Here is a 23,356-nt window from a genome sequence, read left to right on the forward strand (position 1 = left end):
CCTGGTGCGCGTACTGTCACTCCCTGATCATAGTTTGCTTGGTATGTTTATATGTTTTGTTTGGTCAGGGTGTGATCTGAATGGGCATTCTATGTTGTATGTCTAGTTTGTCTGTTTCTGTGTTTGGCCTGATATGGTTCTCAATCAGAGGCAGGTGTTAGTCATTGTCTCTGATTGGAAACCATATTTAGGTAGCCTGTTTTGTCATTGTAGGTTGTGGGTGATTGTCTATGTTAGCTGCTTGTGTCAGCACATTTCGTATATAGCTTCACGGTCGTTGTTCGTTTATTGTTTTGTATAGTTCAAGTGTTCTCTGTTTATTAAAATCACCATTGAAAACATATACCACGCTGCGTTTTGGTCCGATCCCTGTTACTCCTCTTCAGACGAAGAGGAAATCTGTCGTGACATAAATTACAGGTTGAAATGCAACATAATAGGAAAAACGCCAAAAAGGATTAATAATTTTGCAAGGCACTGTAATGTACATTTACATCAAAACCCCAAGCCACTATGGAAGTATAGAGATTAGTATTGAAATTGGCAAATTTCCAACTTCCTTGTATCGCTACCCTCTTCATCTCTCCAGACCTGGATGGTTACGGTATGTATGTCTGACCTTAGAAAAGTTATTTACTGCTGGACCGTGTAGATACAGTAAACAGTGACTAGTGTGATGAGTGTGGAGGCAGATCCTGTGGTTAGTGGGTTTGTATAATAAACTGTAAACAGAGTGACAGATGGATTCATGTCTCTATTAAATCCCAGTCAATATTACTGAGTGTGAAGCAGTCCATGACCAAACATGCAGTAATAAAAAGACTGCAACAAGCTTTGATGTAGATGGCATACAGTATACACTCTTAGACAAAAGAGTTCCAAAAGGGTTCTTTACTAAGGGATATGGTTCTGCCAATAACCATTTTCATCTGAAGAACCATCTTTGGAAGACGAGGGTTCTTTGTAAGGCAAAGGGTTCTACCGAAAAACGTTTCACCATCCTTCAAAGGGTTCTACCGAAAAACGTTTCACCATTCTTCAAAGGGTTCTACCGAAAAACGTTTCACCATCCTTCAAAGGGTTCTACCGAAAAACGTTTCACCATCCTTCAAAGGGTTCTACCGAAAAACGTTTTACCATCCTTCAAAGGGTTCTACCGAAAAACGTTTCACCATCTTTCAAAGGGTTCTACCGAAAAACGTTTCACCATCCTTCAAAGGGTTCTACCGAAAAACGTTTCACCATCCTTCAAAGGGTTCTACCGAAAAACGTTTCACCATCCTTCAAAGGGTTCTACCGAAAAACGTTTCACCATCCTTCAAAGGGTTCTACCGAAAAACGTTTCACCATCCTTCAAAGGGTTCTTTGATGATTCTTTGGAATTCAAGAAGGGTTCCAGAAGAAAAAGCTTTTTTATAATATTTTTTTCTTTCTATTAAATGGTGAAATAGGACTTGAAATGTCTATATTTGAACTTTTGTGAGTGCAATATTTAAAGTTAATTTCAAATCGTTTTTTATGTTTTGTGTCTTCTCACTTTTGTTTATTGTTTATTTAACTTGATTTGCCTATGTAAACATGTTTCCCATGCCAATAAAGCCCATTTGAATTGAATTGAATAGTGCCTGAGCATTACTGCTTAACTATATATTAATATGTATATGGAAATTGTACCTATATGGGAATATTTGTACATGTACAGTATTTATTTGTACATGTACAGTGCATTGAGAAAGTATTCAGACCCCTTGACCTTTTACACATTTTGTTACGTTACAGCCCTATTCAAAAATGTATTTAAAAAAAAAAAATCCCCTCAATCTACACACAATACCCCTAATGACAAAGACATTTACATACAGTAAGTATTCAGACCCTTTACTCAATACTTTGTTGAAGCACTGTTTGCAGTGATTTCAGCCTCGATTCTTCTTGGGTATGACGCTACAAGCTTCACAAACCTGTACTTGGGGAGTTTCTCCCGCTCTTCTCTGCAGATCCTATGAAGTTCTGTCAAGTTGGATAGGGAGCGTCGCTGCACAGCTATTTTCAGGTCTCTCCAGAGATGTTCGATAGGGTTCAAGTCTGGGCTCTGGCTGAGCCACTCAAGAACATTCAGAGACTTGTCCCGAAGCCACTCCTGTGTTGTCTTCACTGTGTACTTAGGGTCATTGTGTAACGGTTGTCGTTGGTGGAAGAAGGAGAGGATCAAGGTACAGAGTGGTACGTGTTCATGATCTTTTATTTACACTGAACACTAGAACAAAAAGAACAAAACAGAACAAACAAAACAGTCCTGTCTGGTACAGATACAGAGACAGAAAACAACTACCCCCAACTCAAGGGCGAAACCAGGCTGCCTAAGTACGATTCTCAATCAGAGACAACAATTGACAGCTGCCTCTGATTGGGAACCATACCAGGCCAAACACATAGAAATACAAACATAGAACAAAACATAGAATGCCCACCCCAACTCACGCCCCGACCAACCTAAAATAGAGACATAAAAAAAGGAACTAAGGTCAGGACATGACAAATTGTCTTGTTGGAAGTTAAACTGTTGCCCCAGTCGGAGGCCCTGAGCACTCTGGAGCAGATTTTCATCAAGGATCTCTCTGTACTTTGCGCCGTTCATCTTTCCCTTTCCCTTTCCTGACTAGTCTCCCAGTCCTTGCCGCTGAAAAACATCCCCACAGCATGATGTTACCTCCACCATGCTTCACAGAAAGGATAGTGCCAGGTTTCCTCCAGACGCGACGCTTGGCATTCAGGCCAAAGAGTTCAGTCTTGGTTTCATCAGACCAGAGAATCTTGTATCTTTATGGTCTGAGAAATTTTAGGTGCCTTTTGCAAAGGTTATACCAATCTACACAGAGGAACTCTGGAGCTCTGACAGAGTGACCATCGGGTTCTTGGTCACCTCACTGACCAAGGCCCTTCTTCCCCGATTGCCCAGGAAGAGTCTTGATGGGACCCATGTCATCCAAAACGTTGATTCAAGTTTGCCAACAATCATTTGGATACATCTGAATGATCATCAAGATTTTGGAAGAATGTTCTATGTATACCTTTTTGGACGAGATGGGTCCCATTATGCCTGGCGAAAACCAAACACTGCATTCCACAGTAAGATCCTCATACCAATGGTCAAGCATGATAGCGGTAGTGTGATGGTTTGGAGATGCTTTGGTGCCTCAGGATCTGGACGACTTGCCTTAACAGAGGGAACCATGAATTCTGCTCTCTATCAGAGAATTCTACAGGAGAATGTCAGGCCATCTGGCTGTAAGACAATGTTGCAGAACACAATTTGATGTTTTGGAATGGCCTAGTCAAAGTCCAGACCTAATCCCAATTGAGATGCTGTGGCAGGACTTGAAACGAGCAGTTCATGCTTGAAAACTCCAAAAGGTCTCTGAGTTAAAGCAGTTCTGGATGGAAGAGTGGGCCAAAATTCCTCCAAAACGAGGTGAGAGACTGATCAACTACAGGAAGCGTTTGGTTGTAGTCATTGCAGCTAGGGCAGGGTAGCCTAGTGGTTAGAGCGTTGGACTAGTAACCAGAAGGTTGCGAGTTCAAACCCCCGAGCTGACAAGGTACAAATCTGTCGTTCTGCCCCTGAACAGGCAGTTAACCCAGGCCGTCATTGAAAATAAGAATTTGTTCTTAACTGACTTGCCTGGTAAAATAAAGGTGGCACAACCAGTTATTGAGTGTAAAGGAGCAATTACTTTTTCACACAGGGGAATTGGGTGCTGCATATCTTTTTAAATTAAATAAATAAAATAAGTATCAATTTATTTTGTTATTTGTAAACTCAGGTTCCCTTTTTTAGAATTGGGTTTCGATTGAAGATCTGATAACATTCAATATCAAAACTATGCAAAAATATAGAAAATCAGAAAGGGGGCAAATACTTTTCACGGCACTGAAAGTGTTTTCTTGACAGGTTCAATGGGAACAGTGTCTTATGAGCGCACATTGCCTTAGCCGCTGTGGATGGATCATGAGTTTCGACAGCATCAGAGGACCTATCCCCGGCCTCATTGGCCATGTACCATCCAGCCTTCTCCCAGGACCTGTATAGGAAAGACAGAGTTGATCAGATTTACAGTAAACCATGAAAACAAGCCTGTGTGTCAACAAAAAACACAGTGGGAAAAATGTATGTGGGCATACCAGGGCGTGGGTAGTTGGGTAGGTGTGTGTGTGTGTGTGTGTTCTGGCGACAGGTAGGGTGGGTAGGTACGTTTGCACCACCTGACTCCAGCACCATTACATTACCCTGAATAAATATTTGCTGATTGAGAGGAGACTGTGACTGTGCAGTATCGACATGTTTGGATTTATCAAGAAGTCTGGACAGTCATTTGGTTCATAGGAAAGTGTCCCGTTCACTTCTGATCCGTGGTGTTTGATAAGTGGCAGAACTATGGACCATCCTCTGGTGTGGGTTCTCATCCTGGTGCTGCTCAACTTCAATACAGGTACGTTGGATGATAAGCTCGTTCTGGAAATATATTGATGCTTATTTGTGCAATAAGTCACACACGCTTTGTTAGATAAGTAACAGGTTGTTCAAATGTCTCTGTTTGGTTGATGCACTTCAGTCAAACAGTATCAAGTCAGAAAGATGAAGGTTTCTATTTATTTGACATTGAAAACCAACCAATGTCTAGAGTAGACATTAGACATAGATACTAGGTCATGTTGTAAATTGTGCGTTCAACTTGAAGACGCTAATTTGAAAACAAAAGCTTATATTTCTGTTAAAGTGACATAGTCTGAAGATTTGATTAATTTCAATTAAAATATTTAAAGGACTTTAAAGAATTTTGTACTGATTAATAATATCTCAAAATATGAACTAAACTCATCAATCCATCCTCTTCTAGATGTCTCTGGCCAGGTGGTGGTTCCCTCGATGAACCCCTTAGCTGTGGGCAGTAATGTCACCCTGAACCTAGTTCCTCAAAGCTCCATCAACATAGGGACCTGGTCATATGAAACTACAACCATTGTACTTTTCTATCCTGGTGGCAGTAGTGTGAGTACAAGTTATCAAGGCAGAGTCTCATTCAACCGCTCCTCCGCAGAGCTGTCCATAAGCTCTCTCCAACTCAACGACTCAGGTCTGTATACCGTGCAGGGAATGGAGCCAGTCCTGACCGCTGTGGTGACCTTGTCTGTCCAGGGTAAGGAACTGACCTCTGCCTGTCTGTTTAGCTTTCTATGATGGTAGACTCCCTCTCAATGGCACACACGGTCACTTCCTCGCACACATGCTCACCTGCACACTTACTTGCCCATTCACATACTTACTTGCACGCAGGTTCACATGCAAACATGCTTGCACATCAGAGGAGGCTGACAAGGGAAGGATAGCTAATAATAATGGCTGGAATTGAGTGTAATGAAGTGAATGGAATGGTATCAAACATATGAAAACCATGTTTTTGATACCATTCCATTCCAGCCATTATTATGAGCCGTTCTCCCCTCAGCAGCCTCCACTGATGCAAATACATTATCTATCAATGATTAATCTCTGTCATAATAATAAAAGTAATTTTCCTGACATGGAAAGCTAACTCTTAAAAATGTCTATGTTTTCTGAACCTATAGTGAAGTTGACCTTCATAATACCTTATACAGATCACAGAGTATGAGCAAACTGTTCTTTTCAATTTCAGATAAGACGTACACAATACATTTTACGTTTTACGTTTTCAAAGACACTAAGGGCTTAACAGGGCTCAATCACGAAACCTGGTCTTTATGATAAGTAAACAAAATAGCATATTTAGATTGATTTCCAAAACAAGTGTTACAGTGTGAAAGAAATAGCAACTACATAGTTGTAATTCAGTAACACACACAAAACCCTTTCTTGAGACACATCCATCTTATCTTGACTGCCATCTACTCTCTCACCCACAGAGCCCATTTCAAACGTGACTCTAAGAGCCAACGCCACTGATCTAGTGGAATTAAACGACACTGCTATTTTCACCTGCTCCGTCTCCTCTGGTACCTCCCTCTCCTACCGCTGGATGAATGGCAGCTCAGAGGTTGCAGCCAGTGACCGAGTTCAGCTTGGTGTTGGGAACAGCACTCTCTCCATAGTCAGTGTGACACGATACGATGAAGGGCCGTTCAGATGTGAGGTCATCAATGGAATCAGCAATGGCACCAGCCAGCCCATTGGCCTCAATGTTAGATGTGAGTGTCAGAGTATGCAGTACACATGAGTCATACACAACAGACATGGATTGTACCTTGTCATTGAGAGCCAGCATTCTATGCAATGATGTAATATGCCTATTTTCATCCCAAATCATTCCTCCGTGTCCACATGATCCAGGTCATTATTTGCATGGATCATGAGTACACTGTGTTTAGTTCCTCAGCTTGCACAATAGAGCAGGACGGAAACATATTCTAGGTAATGTTTACCCAACACTTCATTGTTATTCGTTCCTCCCATAGATGGCCCAAGTAAACTCACCATGATGGTAGTTCCTGAGATGATCATAGGACATACAGCCTACATGATGGGCTCTGTCATCACTCTGTCCTGCTCCGCTCAGTCCAAACCCGCTGTGTCCTACAAGTGGAGGTTTAATGGGGTGTTCCTCAACGAGCAAAGTCCACAGCTGAGCCTGCAGAACACCAGGGAGAACCAGACAGGAAGTTACGCCTGCTTAGCCCACAACAATGTCACACTCCGATACGCCACCATGACCACAATGATAAAGATTGTGGGTGAGGCAACATTCATCGTTCCGAAATGTCGTATAGTTGGTAGTGAATATTAGATTATTGATGGTTATGAATACAAAGTTATATAATGGTATTTTTTCCACCCATAGAGCCGATTTCAGCGGTGTCGTTGAACCGTGATGGGAAGCCACCGATACTGGATCAGTCGTTCACTCTGCGGTGTGAGGTGACTGGACCTGTAGACTACATTCACTGGTTGATTAACGGCCAGGTCATCTCCCTAAACAACAGAACATTCTTCTCTACGGACAACAAGACAATGGTTATCAACCCAATCCAGTTTTCTGACAGTGGAGAATATCTCTGTGAGGCCTTTAATGCTGTCAGTAACAAGACCAGCATGACATACACGCTTGTGGTGAACTGTGAGTATTACAAGAGCTGGTCATCTTTGTCTGATAAAACCAATTCAGTGGCCTTGTAGTTAGAGTATCCGCCCTGAGATTAGAAGGTTGGGAGCTTGCAGAGGTGTAAAGTACTTAAGTAAAAAATACTTTAAAGTAGTACTTATGTCATTTTTTGGGGTATCTGTACTTTACTTTACTATTTATATTTTGGACAACTTTTACTCCACTACAATCCTAAATAAAATGATGTACTTTTTACTCCTTACAATCCTAAATAAAATGATGTACTTTTTACTCCTTACATTTTCCCTGACACCCGAAAGTACTTGTTACATTTTGAATGCTAAGCAGGACAGAGAAATGGTACAATTCATGCACTTATCAACAGAACATGCCTGGTCATCCCTACTGCCACTGATCTGGTGGACTCACTAAACACAAATGCCTGGTTTGTACATGATGTTTGAGTTTGCCCCTGGCTATCTGCAATATTTTTAAACAAGAAAATCGTCCCGTCTGGTTTGTTAACATATACGTCTCTTCCATCGGTTGAAAGCTTTAATTCTTGTTAATCTAACTGCACTGTTCGATTTACAGTAGCTATTACAGCAAAAACATGAAATGCAATTGTTTGAGGATGGCGCCCCACAAAAAAAATATTTTCCACAGCACAGGTTTGAGAAATTCACAAATAGCGATTCAATATTTACTTACTTTTTGAAAATCTTCCTCTGATTTGTCATCCAAAGGGTCCCAGCTATAACATGTAGAGTTGTTTTGTTAGATAAAATCCTTCTTTATATCCCAAAAAGTCAGTTTAGTTGGCGTCATCGATTTGAGTAATCCACTCGTTCCACATGCAGAGAAAAGAATCCAAAAATCTACCTCTAAACTTTGTTTCAACAAGTCAAAATAAATGTATATTCACTCCTCAGATACCCTAAAAAGTAATCAAACTATAATATTTCTTACGGAAAGAAGAATGTTCAATAGGAAATCGATTTTAGCAGGTGCATCCTGTCTTCATGGCACGCGCAAACACGAATTTCCAAGACTGTGTCCCTGTACTAAAACTGATATTTCTTATTCGTTTTTGAAATTACAAGTCTGAAACCTTGAACATACACTGCTGACACCCTGTGGAAGCCATAGGAATTGCATCCAGGGAGCTAATTGTCAATATGACCTTTATGAGTCTCTAAAAAGTAAAGAAATTCCGGTTGGTTTGTCTTTGTCTTTTCTCCTACCATGTCTATTGTGTTATATTTTCCTACATTAGTTTCACATTTCTAAACACTTCAAAGTGTTTTCTTTCCAATGGTACCTATTATATGCGTATCCTGGCTTCAGGGCCTGAGCAACAGGCAGTTTACTCTGGGCAGGTCATTCAGGTGGAAATTGACAAAAAAGGGGCCTAGCCCTATGAAGTTGAAGCATATTTTAGCAATCACATTTACAATTGATACTTAAGTAGATTTAAAACCAAATACTTTTAGACTTTTACTCAAGTAGTTTTTTTACTGGATGACTTTTTTTTAAATTTTTTACTTGAGTATGACAATTGGGTTATTTTTCCACCACTGGGAGCTTGATCCCTGGATGAGTCATACCAACGACTGTAAGAATGGGACCCAATGTGTCTTTACTTGGCACTCAGCACTGAGGAGATATATTGGGGGTAAGGGCCCGTAAAAAAATAGTGTCCTGTCCAGGGGATGTACTTATACATCAAACTGCAACATGCAACATTAACAAGATATAGGCTCCTGCACCTATGAGCTGTTCTAAGGCTACATACTTACTATTCTTTGACAAAATAGTAAGACCATAAGGCTAACCATACTGTCTTGTTTTTAACAGATGGACCAGAGAAACCTGATGTAACTAGTCCAGATATAGCAATGACAGGACACATCGTGACCTTCAACTGCTCTGCCTCCTCTCAGCCTCCCAGCCAGTTCAGCTGGTTCTTCAATGGCTCCCAGGTGGAGACTGGCTCAGTGTATGAGACTGACCCACTGACCTTAGCCAGTCATGGGGAGTACACCTGTGTGTCCTTCAACAACGTCACTGGCAGAAACAGCACTGTCTCCAAGATGCTCATTGTCATTGGTAAGACTGAGGAGTCATCCAAACGTAACTTGTACATGTAGATTTAGGCCATTCAACATACAGTGATTGTGATTTTAGTCAATATTATTGTGACACTGATGTTTTCTTCACAGAACCAGTCTCCATGGCCATGGTGAAAGTCATGGGTGCCCAACCAATAGCAGACAACATGTTTTCTCTGACGTGTGAGACCACTGGAACCATTTACTCCATTCACTGGATGAAGAACGGCTGGCCTCTGTATGCTGATAACAGAACAGACTTCTCTATGAACAACAATACACTTACCTTCAACTCTGTCCAGGATTCTGACAACGGAGGCTATCAGTGTTCTGCCTACAACCCCCTCAGCAACATGACCAGCACAGAATACAGACTGATCGTCAACTGTGAGTAGTTATTATTGCCCAAAACCAAACGTATCGGCAAATGTCATTCTAAATTTGACCTATAATGAAGGCAGAATGGAATTTATAATAATGGAATAGGGGTAGGTTTTGATCCCACTTCTGGCACCAATGTAATAAAGCCAAGGGGATGGTTGGGTATTGCAGGGGTCAAACCACGGTAAATGCACTAATGGCAGTTCCAATAGCTAATGTCATTCAATATCTTCATTGTCTTGTGTTTCCCAGATGGTCCAGAGAGACCTGTTATCATGAGTCCGGACATAGCGATGACAGGATACATCGTGACCTTCAACTGCTCTGCCTCCTCTCAGCCTCCCAGCCAGTTTAGCTGGTTCTTCAATGGCTCCCAGGTGGAGACTGGCTCAGTGTATGAGACTGACCCACTGACCTTAGCCAGTCATGGGGAGTACACCTGTGTGGCTTTCAACAACATCACTGACAGAAACAGCACTGCCTCCAAGATGCTCACCATCATTGGTGAGTCAGTAACTGCTTCTTAAAATCAAGGGACTAAAACTTGCTTTACTTTGTTTGTGTTCATTTGGTTTTAGACACAGCCCAAGTGCTGTTGAACCTACAGAATAATGAGATGGAAGTTGAGAAATAAAGTGCTGAAAAAACATTTGATCTGCTTTCCACAGCACCTGTGACCATGACCACGGTGAAAGTCATTGGAGCCCAGCCAATACTGAACGAGAGATTCTCTCTGACCTGTGAGACCGCTGGAACGGTTTACTCCATTCAGTGGATGAGGAACGGCTGGCCTCTGTATGCTGACAACAGAACAGACTTCTCTATGAACAACAATACACTGACCTTCAACTATGTCCAGGATTCTGACATCGGAGACTATCAATGTTCTGCTTCCAACCCCCTCAGCAACATGACCAGCTCAAACTACAGACTGATCGTCAACTGTGAGTACACTCATAGAAAAAAGGGTTCCAAAAGGGTTCTGCGGCTGTCCTCATACAATAACCCTTTTTGGTTCCATGTAGAACCCTCTGTGGAAAGGGTTCTACATGGAACCCGAAACGGTTCTACCTAGAACCAAAAGGGGTTCTTCAAAGGGTTCTTCTATGGGAACAGCCAAAGAACCCATTTATGATTTTAGATAGCACATTTTTGTCTAAGAGTGTAGTTCACAAACGCTATAAAGTTCAACTTTAACCCCAAGGCTTAATGTGGAATCTTTGAGAACTTCCTTTTTAAATATTGTAGTAAAGTCAATGTAAATGTTTCAATCCCACCTCTAACACTATTAACATATTTTGATGACTTTTGAACGTCTTGCCAATAACCTCTATTGAGTGACAGTCAGATGTTGGGACTAGCTGCTTGTCTTTTGTATTATAGATGGACCAGAGATGCCTGTTATAACAGGACCAGCATTAGGAGAAACAGGACACAACGTGACCTTCAACTGCTCTGCCTCCTCTCAGCCTCCCAGCCAGTTCAGCTGGTTCTTCAATGGCTCCCAGGTGGTGACTGGCTCAGTGTATGAGACTGACCCACTGACCTTAGCCAGTCATGGGGAGTACACCTGTGTGGCCTTCAACAACGTCACTGGCAGAAACAGCACTGTCTCCAAGATGCTCATTGTCATTGGTAAGACTGAGGAGTCATCCAAACGTAACTTGTACATGTAGATTTAGGCCATTCAACATACAGTGATTGTGATTTTAGTCAATATTATTGTGACACTGATGTTTTCTTCACAGAACCAGTCTCCATGGCCATGGTGAAAGTCATGGGTGCCCAACCAATAGCAGACAACATGTTTACTCTGACGTGTGAGACCACTGGAACCATTTACTCCATTCACTGGATGAAGAACGGCTGGCCTCTGTATGCTGATAACAGAACAGACTTCTCTATGAACAACAATACACTTACCTTCAACTCTGTCCAGGATTCTGACAACGGAGGCTATCAGTGTTCTGCCTACAACCCCCTCAGCAACATGACCAGCACAGAATACAGACTGATCGTCAACTGTGAGTAGTTATTATTGCCCAAAACCAAACGTATCGGCAAATGTCATTCTAAATTTGACCTATAATGAAGGCAGGATGGAATTTATAATAATGGAATAGGGGTAGGTTTTGATCCCACTTCTGGCACCAATGTAATAAAGCCAAGGGGATGGTTGGGTATTGCAGGGGTCAAAGCACGTTAAATGCACTAATGGCAGTTCCAATAGCTAATGTCATTCAATATCTTCATTGTCTTGTGTTTCCCAGATGGTCCAGAGAGACCTGTTATCATGAGTCCGGACATAGTGATGACAGGATACATCGTGACCTTCAACTGCTCTGCCTCCTCTCAGCCTCCGAGCCAGTTTAGCTGGTTCTTCAATGGCTCCCAGGTGGAGACTGGCTCAGTGTATGAGACTGGCCCACTGACCTTAGCCAGTCATGGGGAGTACACCTGTGTGGCCTTCAACAACGTCACTGGCAGAAACAGCACTGTCTCCAAGATGCTCATTGTCATTGGTAAGACTGAGGAGTCATCCAAACGTAACTTGTACATGTATTTAGGCCATTCAACATACAGTGATTGTGATTTTAGTCAATATTATTGTGACACTGATGTTTTCTTCACAGAACCAGTCTCCATGGCCATGGTGAAAGTCATGGGTGCCCAACCAATAGCAGACAACATGTTTTCTCTGACGTGTGAGACCACTGGAACCATTTACTCCATTCACTGGATGAAGAACGGCTGGCCTCTGTATGCTGATAACAGAACAGACTTCTCTATGAACAACAATACACTTACCTTCAACTCTGTCCAGGATTCTGACAACGGAGGCTATCAGTGTTCTGCCTACAACCCCCTCAGCAACATGACCAGCACAGAATACAGACTGATCGTCAACTGTGAGTAGTTATTATTGCCCAAAACCAAACGTATCGGCAAATGTCATTCTAAATTTGACCTATAATGAAGGCAGGATGGAATTTATAATAATGGAATAGGGGTAGGTTTTGATCCCACTTCTGGCACCAATGTAATAAAGCCAAGGGGATGGTTGGGTATTGCAGGGGTCAAACCACGGTAAATGCACTAATGGCAGTTCCAATAGCTAATGTCATTCAATATCTTCATTGTCTTGTGTTTCCCAGATGGTCCAGAGAGACCTGTTATCATGAGTCCGGACATAGCGATGACAGGATACATCGTGACCTTCAACTGCTCTGCCTCCTCTCAGCCTCCCAGCCAGTTTAGCTGGTTCTTCAATGGCTCCCAGGTGGAGACTGGCTCAGTGTATGAGACTGACCCACTGACCTTAGCCAGTCATGGGGAGTACACCTGTGTGGCTTTCAACAACATCACTGACAGAAACAGCACTGCCTCCAAGATGCTCACCATCATTGGTGAGTCAGTAACTGCTTCTTAAAATCAAGGGACTAAAACTTGCTTTACTTTGTTTGTGTTCATTTGGTTTTAGACACAGCCCAAGTGCTGTTGAACCTACAGAATAATGAGATGGAAGTTGAGAAATAAAGTGCTGAAAAAACATTTGATCTGCTTTCCACAGCACCTGTGACCATGACCACGGTGAAAGTCATTGGAGCCCAGCCAATACTGAACGAGAGATTCTCTCTGACCTGTGAGACCGCTGGAACGGTTTACTCCATTCAGTGGATGAGGAACGGCTGGCCTCTGTATGCTGACAACAGAACAGACTTCTCTATGAACAACAATACACTGACCTTCAACTATGTCCAGGATTCTGACATCGGAGACTATCAATGTTCTGCTTCCAACCCCCTCAGCAACATGACCAGCTCAAACTACAGACTGATCGTCAACTGTGAGTACACTCATAGAAAAAAGGGTTCCAAAAGGGTTCTGCGGCTGTCCTCATACAATAACCCTTTTTGGTTCCATGTAGAACCCTCTGTGGAAAGGGTTCTACATGGAACCCGAAACGGTTCTACCTAGAACCAAAAGGGGTTCTTCAAAGGGTTCTTCTATGGGAACAGCCAAAGAACCCATTTATGATTTTAGATAGCACATTTTTGTCTAAGAGTGTAGTTCACAAACGCTATAAAGTTCAACTTTAACCCCAAGGCTTAATGTGGAATCTTTGAGAACTTCCTTTTTAAATATTGTAGTAAAGTCAATGTAAATGTTTCAATCCCACCTCTAACACTATTAACATATTTTGATGACTTTTGAACGTCTTGCCAATAACCTCTATTGAGTGACAGTCAGATGTTGGGACTAGCTGCTTGTCTTTTGTATTATAGATGGACCAGAGATGCCTGTTATAACAGGACCAGCATTAGGAGAAACAGGACACAACGTGACCTTCAACTGCTCTGCCTCCTCTCAGCCTCCCAGCCAGTTCAGCTGGTTCTTCAATGGCTCCCAGGTGGTGACTGGCTCAGTGTATGAGACTGACCCACTGACCTTAGCCAGTCATGGGGAGTACACCTGTGTGGCCTTCAACAACGTCACTGGCAGAAACAGCACTGTCTCCAAGATGCTCATTGTCATTGGTAAGACTGAGGAGTCATCCAAACGTAACTTGTACATGTAGATTTAGGCCATTCAACATACAGTGATTGTGATTTTAGTCAATATTATTGTGACACTGATGTTTTCTTCACAGAACCAGTCTCCATGGCCATGGTGAAAGTCATGGGTGCCCAACCAATAGCAGACAACATGTTTACTCTGACGTGTGAGACCACTGGAACCATTTACTCCATTCACTGGATGAAGAACGGCTGGCCTCTGTATGCTGATAACAGAACAGACTTCTCTATGAACAACAATACACTTACCTTCAACTCTGTCCAGGATTCTGACAACGGAGGCTATCAGTGTTCTGCCTACAACCCCCTCAGCAACATGACCAGCACAGAATACAGACTGATCGTCAACTGTGAGTAGTTATTATTGCCCAAAACCAAACGTATCGGCAAATGTCATTCTAAATTTGACCTATAATGAAGGCAGGATGGAATTTATAATAATGGAATAGGGGTAGGTTTTGATCCCACTTCTGGCACCAATGTAATAAAGCCAAGGGGATGGTTGGGTATTGCAGGGGTCAAAGCACGTTAAATGCACTAATGGCAGTTCCAATAGCTAATGTCATTCAATATCTTCATTGTCTTGTGTTTCCCAGATGGTCCAGAGAGACCTGTTATCATGAGTCCGGACATAGTGATGACAGGATACATCGTGACCTTCAACTGCTCTGCCTCCTCTCAGCCTCCGAGCCAGTTTAGCTGGTTCTTCAATGGCTCCCAGGTGGAGACTGGCTCAGTGTATGAGACTGGCCCACTGACCTTAGCCAGTCATGGGGAGTACACCTGTGTGGCCTTCAACAACGTCACTGGCAGAAACAGCACTGTCTCCAAGATGCTCATTGTCATTGGTAAGACTGAGGAGTCATCCAAACGTAACTTGTACATGTATTTAGGCCATTCAACATGCAGTGATTGTGATTTTAGTCAATATTATTGTGACACTGATGTTTTCTTCACAGAACCAGTCTCCATGGCCATGGTGAAAGTCATGGGTGCCCAACCAATAGCAGACAACATGTTTACTCTGACGTGTGAGACCACTGGAACCATTTACTCCATTCACTGGATGAAGAACGGCTGGCCTCTGTATGCTGATAACAGAACAGACTTCTCTATGAACAACAATACACTTACCTTCAACTCTGTCCAGGATTCTGACAACGGAGGCTATCAGTGTTCTGCCTACAACCCCCTCAGCAACATGACCAGCACAGAATACAGACTGATCGTCAACTGTGAGTAGTTATTATTGCCCAAAACCAAACGTATCGGCAAATGTCATTCTAAATTTGACCTATAATGAAGGCAGGATGGAATTTATAATAATGGAATAGAGGTAGGTTTTGATCCCACTTCTGGCACCAATGTAATAAAGCCAAGGGGATGGTTGGGTATTGCAGGGGTCAAACCACGGTAAATGCACTAATGGCAGTTCCAATAGCTAATGTCATTCAATATCTTCATTGTCTTGTGTTTCCCAGATGGTCCAGAGAGACCTGTTATCATGAGTCCGGACATAGTGATGACAGGATACATCGTGACCTTCAACTGCTCTGCCTCCTCTCAGCCTCCCAGCCAGTTCAGCTGGTTCTTCAATGGCTCCCAGGTGGAGACTGGCTCAGTGTATGAGACTGACCCACTGACCTTAGCCAGTCATGGGGAGTACACCTGTGTGGCTTTCAACAACATCACTGACAGAAACAGCACTGCCTCCAAGATGCTCACCATCATTGGTGAGTCAGTAACTGCTTCTTAAAATCAAGGGACTAAAACTTGCTTTACTTTGTTTGTGTTCATTTGGTTTTAGACAAATCCCAAGTGCTGTTGAACCTACAGAATAATGAGATGGAAGTTGAGAAATAAAGTGCTGAAAAAACATTTGATCTGCTTTCCACAGCACCTGTGACCATGACCACGGTGAAAGTCATTGGAGCCCAGCCAATACTGAACGAGAGATTCTCTCTGACCTGTGAGACCGCTGGAACGGTTTACTCCATTCAGTGGATGAGGAACGGCTGGCCTCTGTATGCTGACAACAGAACAGACTTCTCTATGAACAATACACTGACCTTCAACTATGTCCAGGATTCTGACATCGGAGACTATCAATGTTCTGCTTCCAACCCCCTCAGCAACATGACCAGCTCAAACTACAGACTGATTGTCAACTGTGAGTACACTCATAGAAAAAAGGGTTCCAAAAGGGTTCTGCGGCTGTCCCCATAGGATAATGGGGACAGCCGGGAACCCTTTTTGGTTCCAGGTAGAACTATTTTGGGTTCCATGTAGAACCCTCTGTGGAAAGGGTTCTACATGGAATCCAAAACGGTTCTATCTCGAACCAAAAGGGGTTCTTCAAATGGTTCTTCTATGGGAACAGCCAAAGAACCCTTTTATGGTTTTAGATAGCACCTTTATTTCTAAGAGTGTAGTTCACAAATGCTATAAAGTTCAACTTTAACCCCACGGCTTAATGTGGAATCTTTGAGAACTTCCTTATTAATATTGTAGTAAAGTCAACGTTTCAATCCCACCTCTAACACTATTAACATATTTTGATAATCTTTGAATTTCTTGCCAATAACCTCTACTGAGTTATTTTACCAGGTAGATTGACTGAGAACACATCCTCATTTACAGCAACGACCTGAGGAATAGTTACAGGGGAGAGGAGGGGGATGAATGAGCCAATTGTAAACTGGGGATTATTAGGTGACCGTGATGGTTTGAGGGCCAGATTGGGAATTTAGCCAGGACACCGGGGTTAACACCCCTACTTTTACGATAAGTGCCATGGGATCTTTAATGACCTCAGAGAGTCAGGACACCTGTTTAACGTACCATCTGAAAGATGGCACCCTACACAGGCCAGTGTCCCCAATCACTGCCCTGGGGCATTAGGATATATTTTTTTAGACCAGAGGAAAGAATGCCTCCTACTGGCCCTCCAACACCACTTCCAGCATCATCTGGTCTCCCATCCAGGGACTGACCAGTACCAACCCGGCTTAGCGTCAGAAGCAAGCCAGCAGTGGTATGCAGGGTGGTATGCTGTTGGAATGTTGGGTCTAGCTGATTGTCATTTGTATTATAGATGGACCAGAGGCGCCTGTTATAACAGGACCAGCATTAGGAGAAACAGGACACAACCTGACCTTCAACTGCTCTGCCTCCTCTCAGCCTCCCAGCCAGTTCAGCTGGTTCTTCAATGGCTCCCAGGTGGTGACTGGCTCAGTGTATGAGACTGGCCCACTGACCTTAGCCAGTCATGGGGAGTACACCTGTGTGGCCTTCAACAACGTCACTGGCAGAAACAGAACTGTCTCCAAGATTCTCACTGTTGTTGGTAAGACGTAAGATACATCTAAACTGTTTAACTTGTAGATATAGGCCATTCAACTTACAGTGATTGAAGTCAACATTCTTGTGATACTCTGACGTTTTCTTCACAGAACCAGTCACCATGACCATGGTGAAAGTCATGGGATCCCAGCCAATACTGAACCAGACATTCTCTCTGACCTGTGAGACCACTGGAACCATTTACTCCATTCAGTGGATGAGGAACGGCTGGCCTCTGTATGCTGACAACAGAATAGACTTCTCTATTGACAATAATACACTGACCTTCAACTCTGTCCAGCATTCTGACAAAGGAGACTATCAGTGTTCTGCCTACAACCCCTTCAGCAACATGACCAGCACAGACTACAGACTGATCGTCAACTGTGAGTGGTTATTATGGCACAAAATCCAAAATTTATATCTGCCAATTTTATTCTAATTTTGACCTATAATGAGGGCAAGATGGAATTCATAGTAATGGAATTCGGGTAGGTTTAAATCTCGCTTCTGGCACCAATGTAATAAAGCCAAGGGGATGGTTGGGTATTGCAGGGGTCAAACCACGGTAAATGCACTAATGGCAGTTCCAATAGCTAATGTCATTCAATATCTTCATTGTCTTGTGTTTCCCAGATGGTCCAGAGAGACCTGTTATCATGAGTCCGGACATAGCGATGACAGGATACATCGTGACCTTCAACTGCTCTGCCTCCTCTCAGCCTCCCAGCCAGTTTAGCTGGTTCTTCAATGGCTCCCAGGTGGAGACTGGCTCAGTGTATGAGACTGACCCACTGACCTTAGCCAGTCATGGGGAGTACACCTGTGTGGCCTTCAACAACCTCACTGTCAGAAACAGCACTGTCTCCAAGATGCTCACCATCATTGGTAAGTCAGACCTCAGATTCTTTGCTCTGTTGTGTTAATTTACAATCTAGTAAGAATTACAATAGACATACTTATCATACAAAAGAGCCCAAACATTTAAAATCTTTACTCAGTGAAGAGTACAGCTAAATACATCAATGCAATACAGTGTCCATTTAAACCTTGAGCTCTCACCCCCTCCTTCCACAAATATGGACTTCCATCAGCCTGGATTTATCTGTGCTCCTCAGTCAGGAGAGGGCTTGGGAGTACACATTCCTACAGTCCACTGCAGTCCACTAAATAATTCAACTCTTCTCATACACAGAGTTTGAACCTAACACTACTTTCAATCTCTAAAGATGTAAAAACAATCTATTCATACCAACAGGAAATAATGATATAAAACAGGAAATATCTAAAACAGTAACATAAAACAGTAATTTACAATCAATCAGATCGTACAACCATTTGTTTTATATATCCAACTATTGCGTCGCTGGAACTAACCATTTTATCAAATAACATATCTTGATACTGTACATAAAGCAATACTCATCCTCTCTCCTCACAGAGGCTATAACGTCGGTGACGGTGAAACGAAACAAATTACCAATAGCATCTGACAACCTAACCCTGACCTGTGTTGTCACCGGGCACTATGACACCATCTACTGGATGAAGGACAACCTGTCTCTGGTCCTGAACAACACCTTGAACTCTGACATCACCATCTCTAACAACTCTTTGCACTTCAGTCCAGTCAAGGTGTCTAACGATGGAAACTATCAGTGCGTCGCCACCAACCTCTTTGGTCCAAACACCAGCCCTAAATACCAGCTACTGGTGAACTGTAAGTACTAGCGTTTTAGTAATATTTTAAAAGATACACCTTTATATTATGTAGAAACAGTCAGAAACCCACCACTGGTATGATGGTTAATGCTATCCGGGATACTTGGGATGTCCCTAGTTTAAACCCTAACCTTAATCCCTATCCCTACCTTAACCTTTACCTAGCCCTAACCTTAACCCTTACCTTAGCTGTTTTACATTTCAACTTCAATGGGTGACGTAAATTTGGATGTCCCAAGTATCCAATTTAGACTTTTCCCAATTATGACCCCCCTTTCTAAACCTCTTCTGTAGATGGCCCTAAGAGTGTGAATATCTCTGGCCCAGTCTCAGTGGTGATTGGCTCAGTAACCACAGTTACACTGAAGTGCTCTGCCGACTCAAGGCCAATCAGCGAGTACGGGTGGAAATTCAACAATCAATCAGTGTTTGGGACTGGACCTATGATCGCTGTTATTGCCTCCTTGGAGAATGCAGGGGACTACACTTGTGTGGCCAAGAACCCTGTGACCAACATCTCAACGTCCAAGACCATTAGTCTGGATGTTACTGGTAAGTGGATGGGCTGTTGCAGTAAGACCTAGGTGGGACGTACTGAGTAATTAAATGTCACAAAGTTGTTTTTATTATGTTGAATTTAATTTGGTTCTAGTTTGTGTACTTGTTTGTGCAATGATAATTTTCATGCATCATGGAAATGCAATAAAGACATCTGGTGAACTGGGGGGTACAGACAGGAATAAAAAACATTTAATTTTTTTTTAAACTTCTCCTTTCTCTCCCAGGCCACTCGAATGCCCCTCCATTCCAGGCCAGAGTTGGTCTGATGCTAACAGCCCTGCTAGCTCTCTCTCTCTGCCTCTGATCAAGCACTGAGACCACCACAGTAAGCACACTGCATGTCTTTCTGTTGGTTGGGAGCCAATAACTCCCTTCCCTCTACCCTCACTGACTCACATTGTTGATCTGAAAAAGGACCGGATAGGAATAAGTGGTATTGTAGATATTGTAATTGCCCCATCTTGTCACCATAGGGCTGGGTTTAGTATGCTCAGCTCCTTTCCAATGCTTTTAGATTGTGAGGAGAGAGTCAACAAGAGGTCAGATGGGAGGGGTCTATCCCCTTAGAATAGAACCCACCTCTACAGTGTGTTCAATCATCTCTATAAATAAAAACCAAAATCTTGAAAACTGGTCTTCAACACGGTCATTGAATGGGCAAACATCTACTGCTCAGCTGTGCTGCCTATTTCTGTTTCTAATGAAATGTTCTTAGATATTCACTGCCCTTATGACTGTGACTATTGCCCTTTCTGTGTTTGATGATGTATGTAAACTCTGTTCAAGTACAAATTCTGGTTTATTTAACTTATAAATACCTTTAAGTTAAAATGTTTCAAACGATAATACATTTAGCTGGTGTTTATGTTTAACATGGGTTGTTATTCACATTAAATGTATAAGCTTGTAAATCCTCAGAGGAGATGCAGGCTTGTGCTATTGTCTTATATTTATATTGCCTCTTCATGAATTATTGTCTTAAATAAAGTGGTCTTTTAACATCTGTATTACTGAATGGTGCAATCTTGGGTGATTTCTTTATTGTCAGAATCGCTGTGAATAAATGTGGTTCTTGGGCCTCCCAAGTGGCGCAGCTGTCTAAGGCACTGCAATGCAGGCACTAGAGGCATGACCACAGACCCAGGTTTGATCCTGGGCTGTATCACAACCGGAAGTGATCAGGAGTCCCATAGGGCGGCGTACAATTGTCCCAGCGTCGTCCGGGCTAGGGGAGGGTTTGGCCAGAGGGGGGAGGCTCATCGTGCTCTAGCGACTCCTTGTGCAGGCCGGGCGCCTGTAGTCTGACCTTGGTTGTCAGGTTAAATGTGTGTTACCTCTGACATATTGCTGTGGCTGGCTTCTGGGTTAGGCGGGCGGGTGTTAAGAAGCGCGATCTAGCAGGTCATGTTTTGGAACGCATGATTCGAACTTTGACTCCCAAGCCCTTTGGGGAATTGCAGCGATGAGACAAGATTGAAAAAGGGGTAAAATGCAAGAAAATATGTGGATCTAGTAAAGTAGAAGCAGAGGGGTGATAAAACGCTGAAATAATACATTGGATATCACTCCACACACATATTGAAACTGTTTATAAAAAATTTGTATTACAAAGGAGTATAATTATATAATACATTTTTATTAAAAAACGAGTCATGGTTCTTGAGCAAGCAACATGAGATTAAAGGTCAACTCTTTTTGCCTTGATCACCCTTTGACCTTTCTACCCTTTCCATGATCTTCTGGCATTTCCACTGATTCTGGAATCCTTTCCTTAGGCACATTTCCACAACTAGATTGTGTATAAGTCGGAGAGAATGGGATGGGAGAGAGATACACAGATTGGTGACTTTGAGAGATTCCACTGTAACAGGCATTGTAGAAACTCTTCAATGTACTGCTGTTAGTGTTACATAAACACAGGACTACTTACAGGCCTTCCTGGGCTTGCGGTAGGATTTGGCAGACTCCTGGCAGAGGCAGCCTCCACTCAAACCCTCTCTCCTCCTCCCTGAGTGACACAAAGTAAACTGCTGCATTAGTCTGAGTGCCATTCAGTTTCTGACATCCAAAAATATTACTATCATGGGCGGTCAGAAACAGACTGACAAGCAGGCTAGGATTGTATCCACTTACTGGACAAATAGCAATGACTTCCTAATAACGCATCCTTACAGTCACACAGTCTGTCATGGTGTCTGTGGGGGGGTTGATCTGGTCTCCAATTCTCCCTGGGTCCTCGACTGTAGTGGCACTGACATCTGAACTTTGTACATCAGTTCAGGAACCCCTTGGTAAAGAGGATAAGAGAGAGAGAAAGGTTGGTCAGAATGGATATGTACAGTGCACTTGAAAAATATTCAGACCCCTTGACATTTTTTACATTTTGTTACGTTACAGCCTTATTCTAAAATGGATTAAATAATTTTTGCCCTCATCAATCTGCACACAATACCCCATAATGACAAAACTGTTTTTTAAAGATTTGTTTGCAAATGTATAAAAAAAACAATTTAAATATCACATTTACATAAGTATTCAAACTATTTACTCAGTCATTTGTTGAAGCACCTGTGGCAGCGATTACAGCCTTGAATCTGGTTGGGTATGACGCTGCAAGCTTGGCACAGCTGTATGTGGGGAGTTTCTCCCATTCTTTTCAGCAGATCATCAAGCTCTGTCAGGTTGGATGGGGAGCGTCACTGCACAGATATTTTCAGGTCTCTCCAGAGATGTTTGATCAGGTTCAAGTCCGGGCTCTGGCTGGGCCACTCAAGGACATTCAGAGACTTGTCCCAAAGCAACTTCGACATTATCTTGGCTGTGTGCTTAGGGTCGTTGTCCTGTTGGAAGGTGAACCTTTGCCCCAGTCTAAGGTCCTGAGCACTCTGGGGCAAGTTTTCATCAAGGATCTCTCTGTACTTTGCTCCGTTCATCTTTCCCTCGATCCTGACTAGTCTCCCAGTCCCTGCTGCTGAAAAACATCCCCAAAGCATGATGCTGCCACCCCCATGCTTTACCGTAGAGATGGTGCCAGGTTTCCTCCACATGTGACGCTAGGCATTCAGCCCAAAGATTGCAATCTTGGATTCATGAGACCAGATAATCTTGTTTCTCATGGTCTGAAAGTCCTTTAGGTGCTTTTTGGCAAACTCCAAGTGGGCTGTCATGTGCTTTTTACTGAGGAGTGGCTTCCGTCTGGCCACTACCATATGGGCCTGATTGGTGGAGTGCTGCAGAGATGGTTGTCCTTCTGGAAGGTTCTCCCATCTCCACAGAGGAACTCTGGAGCTCTGTCAGTGTCACAACTGGGTGCGCGGCGGGTCCTCGTACCCATGTTCGTTTATGTATGTACATATTTAGTGTTTGGAGCATGTATTATATTAAAAGACTCCATTTACACTCCGTTTGACTCTCCTGCGCCTGACTTCCCTGCCACCTATACACACACAACTCTGACAGTCAGAGACCATCGGGTTCTGGTCACCTCCCTGACCAAGGCCCTTTCCCCTGATTGCTTACTTTGGCA

General features: G+C 42.9%; 1 protein-coding gene across 8 annotated transcripts; it reads left to right on the top strand.

The window, feature by feature from the left end:
• The first annotated feature begins 4,286 nt into the window (after positions 1 to 4,286).
• Positions 4,287 to 20,845, top strand: LOC110509883 (hemicentin-1). Of its 8 annotated transcripts, XM_036969419.1 has the most exons (27): positions 4,287 to 4,490; positions 4,899 to 5,198; positions 5,944 to 6,225; positions 6,493 to 6,768; positions 6,876 to 7,151; positions 8,994 to 9,245; positions 9,359 to 9,634; positions 9,881 to 10,132; positions 10,297 to 10,572; positions 11,012 to 11,263; positions 11,377 to 11,652; positions 11,899 to 12,150; positions 12,262 to 12,537; positions 12,784 to 13,035; positions 13,200 to 13,475; positions 13,915 to 14,166; positions 14,280 to 14,555; positions 14,802 to 15,053; positions 15,165 to 15,440; positions 15,687 to 15,938; positions 16,103 to 16,375; positions 17,300 to 17,551; positions 17,658 to 17,933; positions 18,184 to 18,435; positions 18,989 to 19,267; positions 19,564 to 19,821; positions 20,055 to 20,845. In XM_036969419.1, exons 1-27 carry the CDS (start codon positions 4,436 to 4,438, stop codon positions 20,132 to 20,134), a joined length of 6,807 nt encoding a protein of 2,268 aa, XP_036825314.1. In that variant the 5' UTR covers positions 4,287 to 4,435; the 3' UTR covers positions 20,135 to 20,845. The 8 variants fall into 8 exon arrangements, with proteins under 8 accessions (XP_036825314.1, XP_036825331.1, XP_036825324.1 ...); XM_036969436.1 differs by lacking the exons at positions 13,915 to 14,166; positions 14,280 to 14,555; XM_036969429.1 differs by lacking the exons at positions 11,012 to 11,263; positions 11,377 to 11,652.
• The last annotated feature ends 2,511 nt before the right edge of the window (positions 20,846 to 23,356 follow it).

Source organism: Oncorhynchus mykiss, chromosome 3, assembly GCF_013265735.2.
Source record: "Oncorhynchus mykiss isolate Arlee chromosome 3, USDA_OmykA_1.1, whole genome shotgun sequence".
Classification (NCBI taxonomy): domain Eukaryota; kingdom Metazoa; phylum Chordata; class Actinopteri; order Salmoniformes; family Salmonidae; genus Oncorhynchus; species Oncorhynchus mykiss.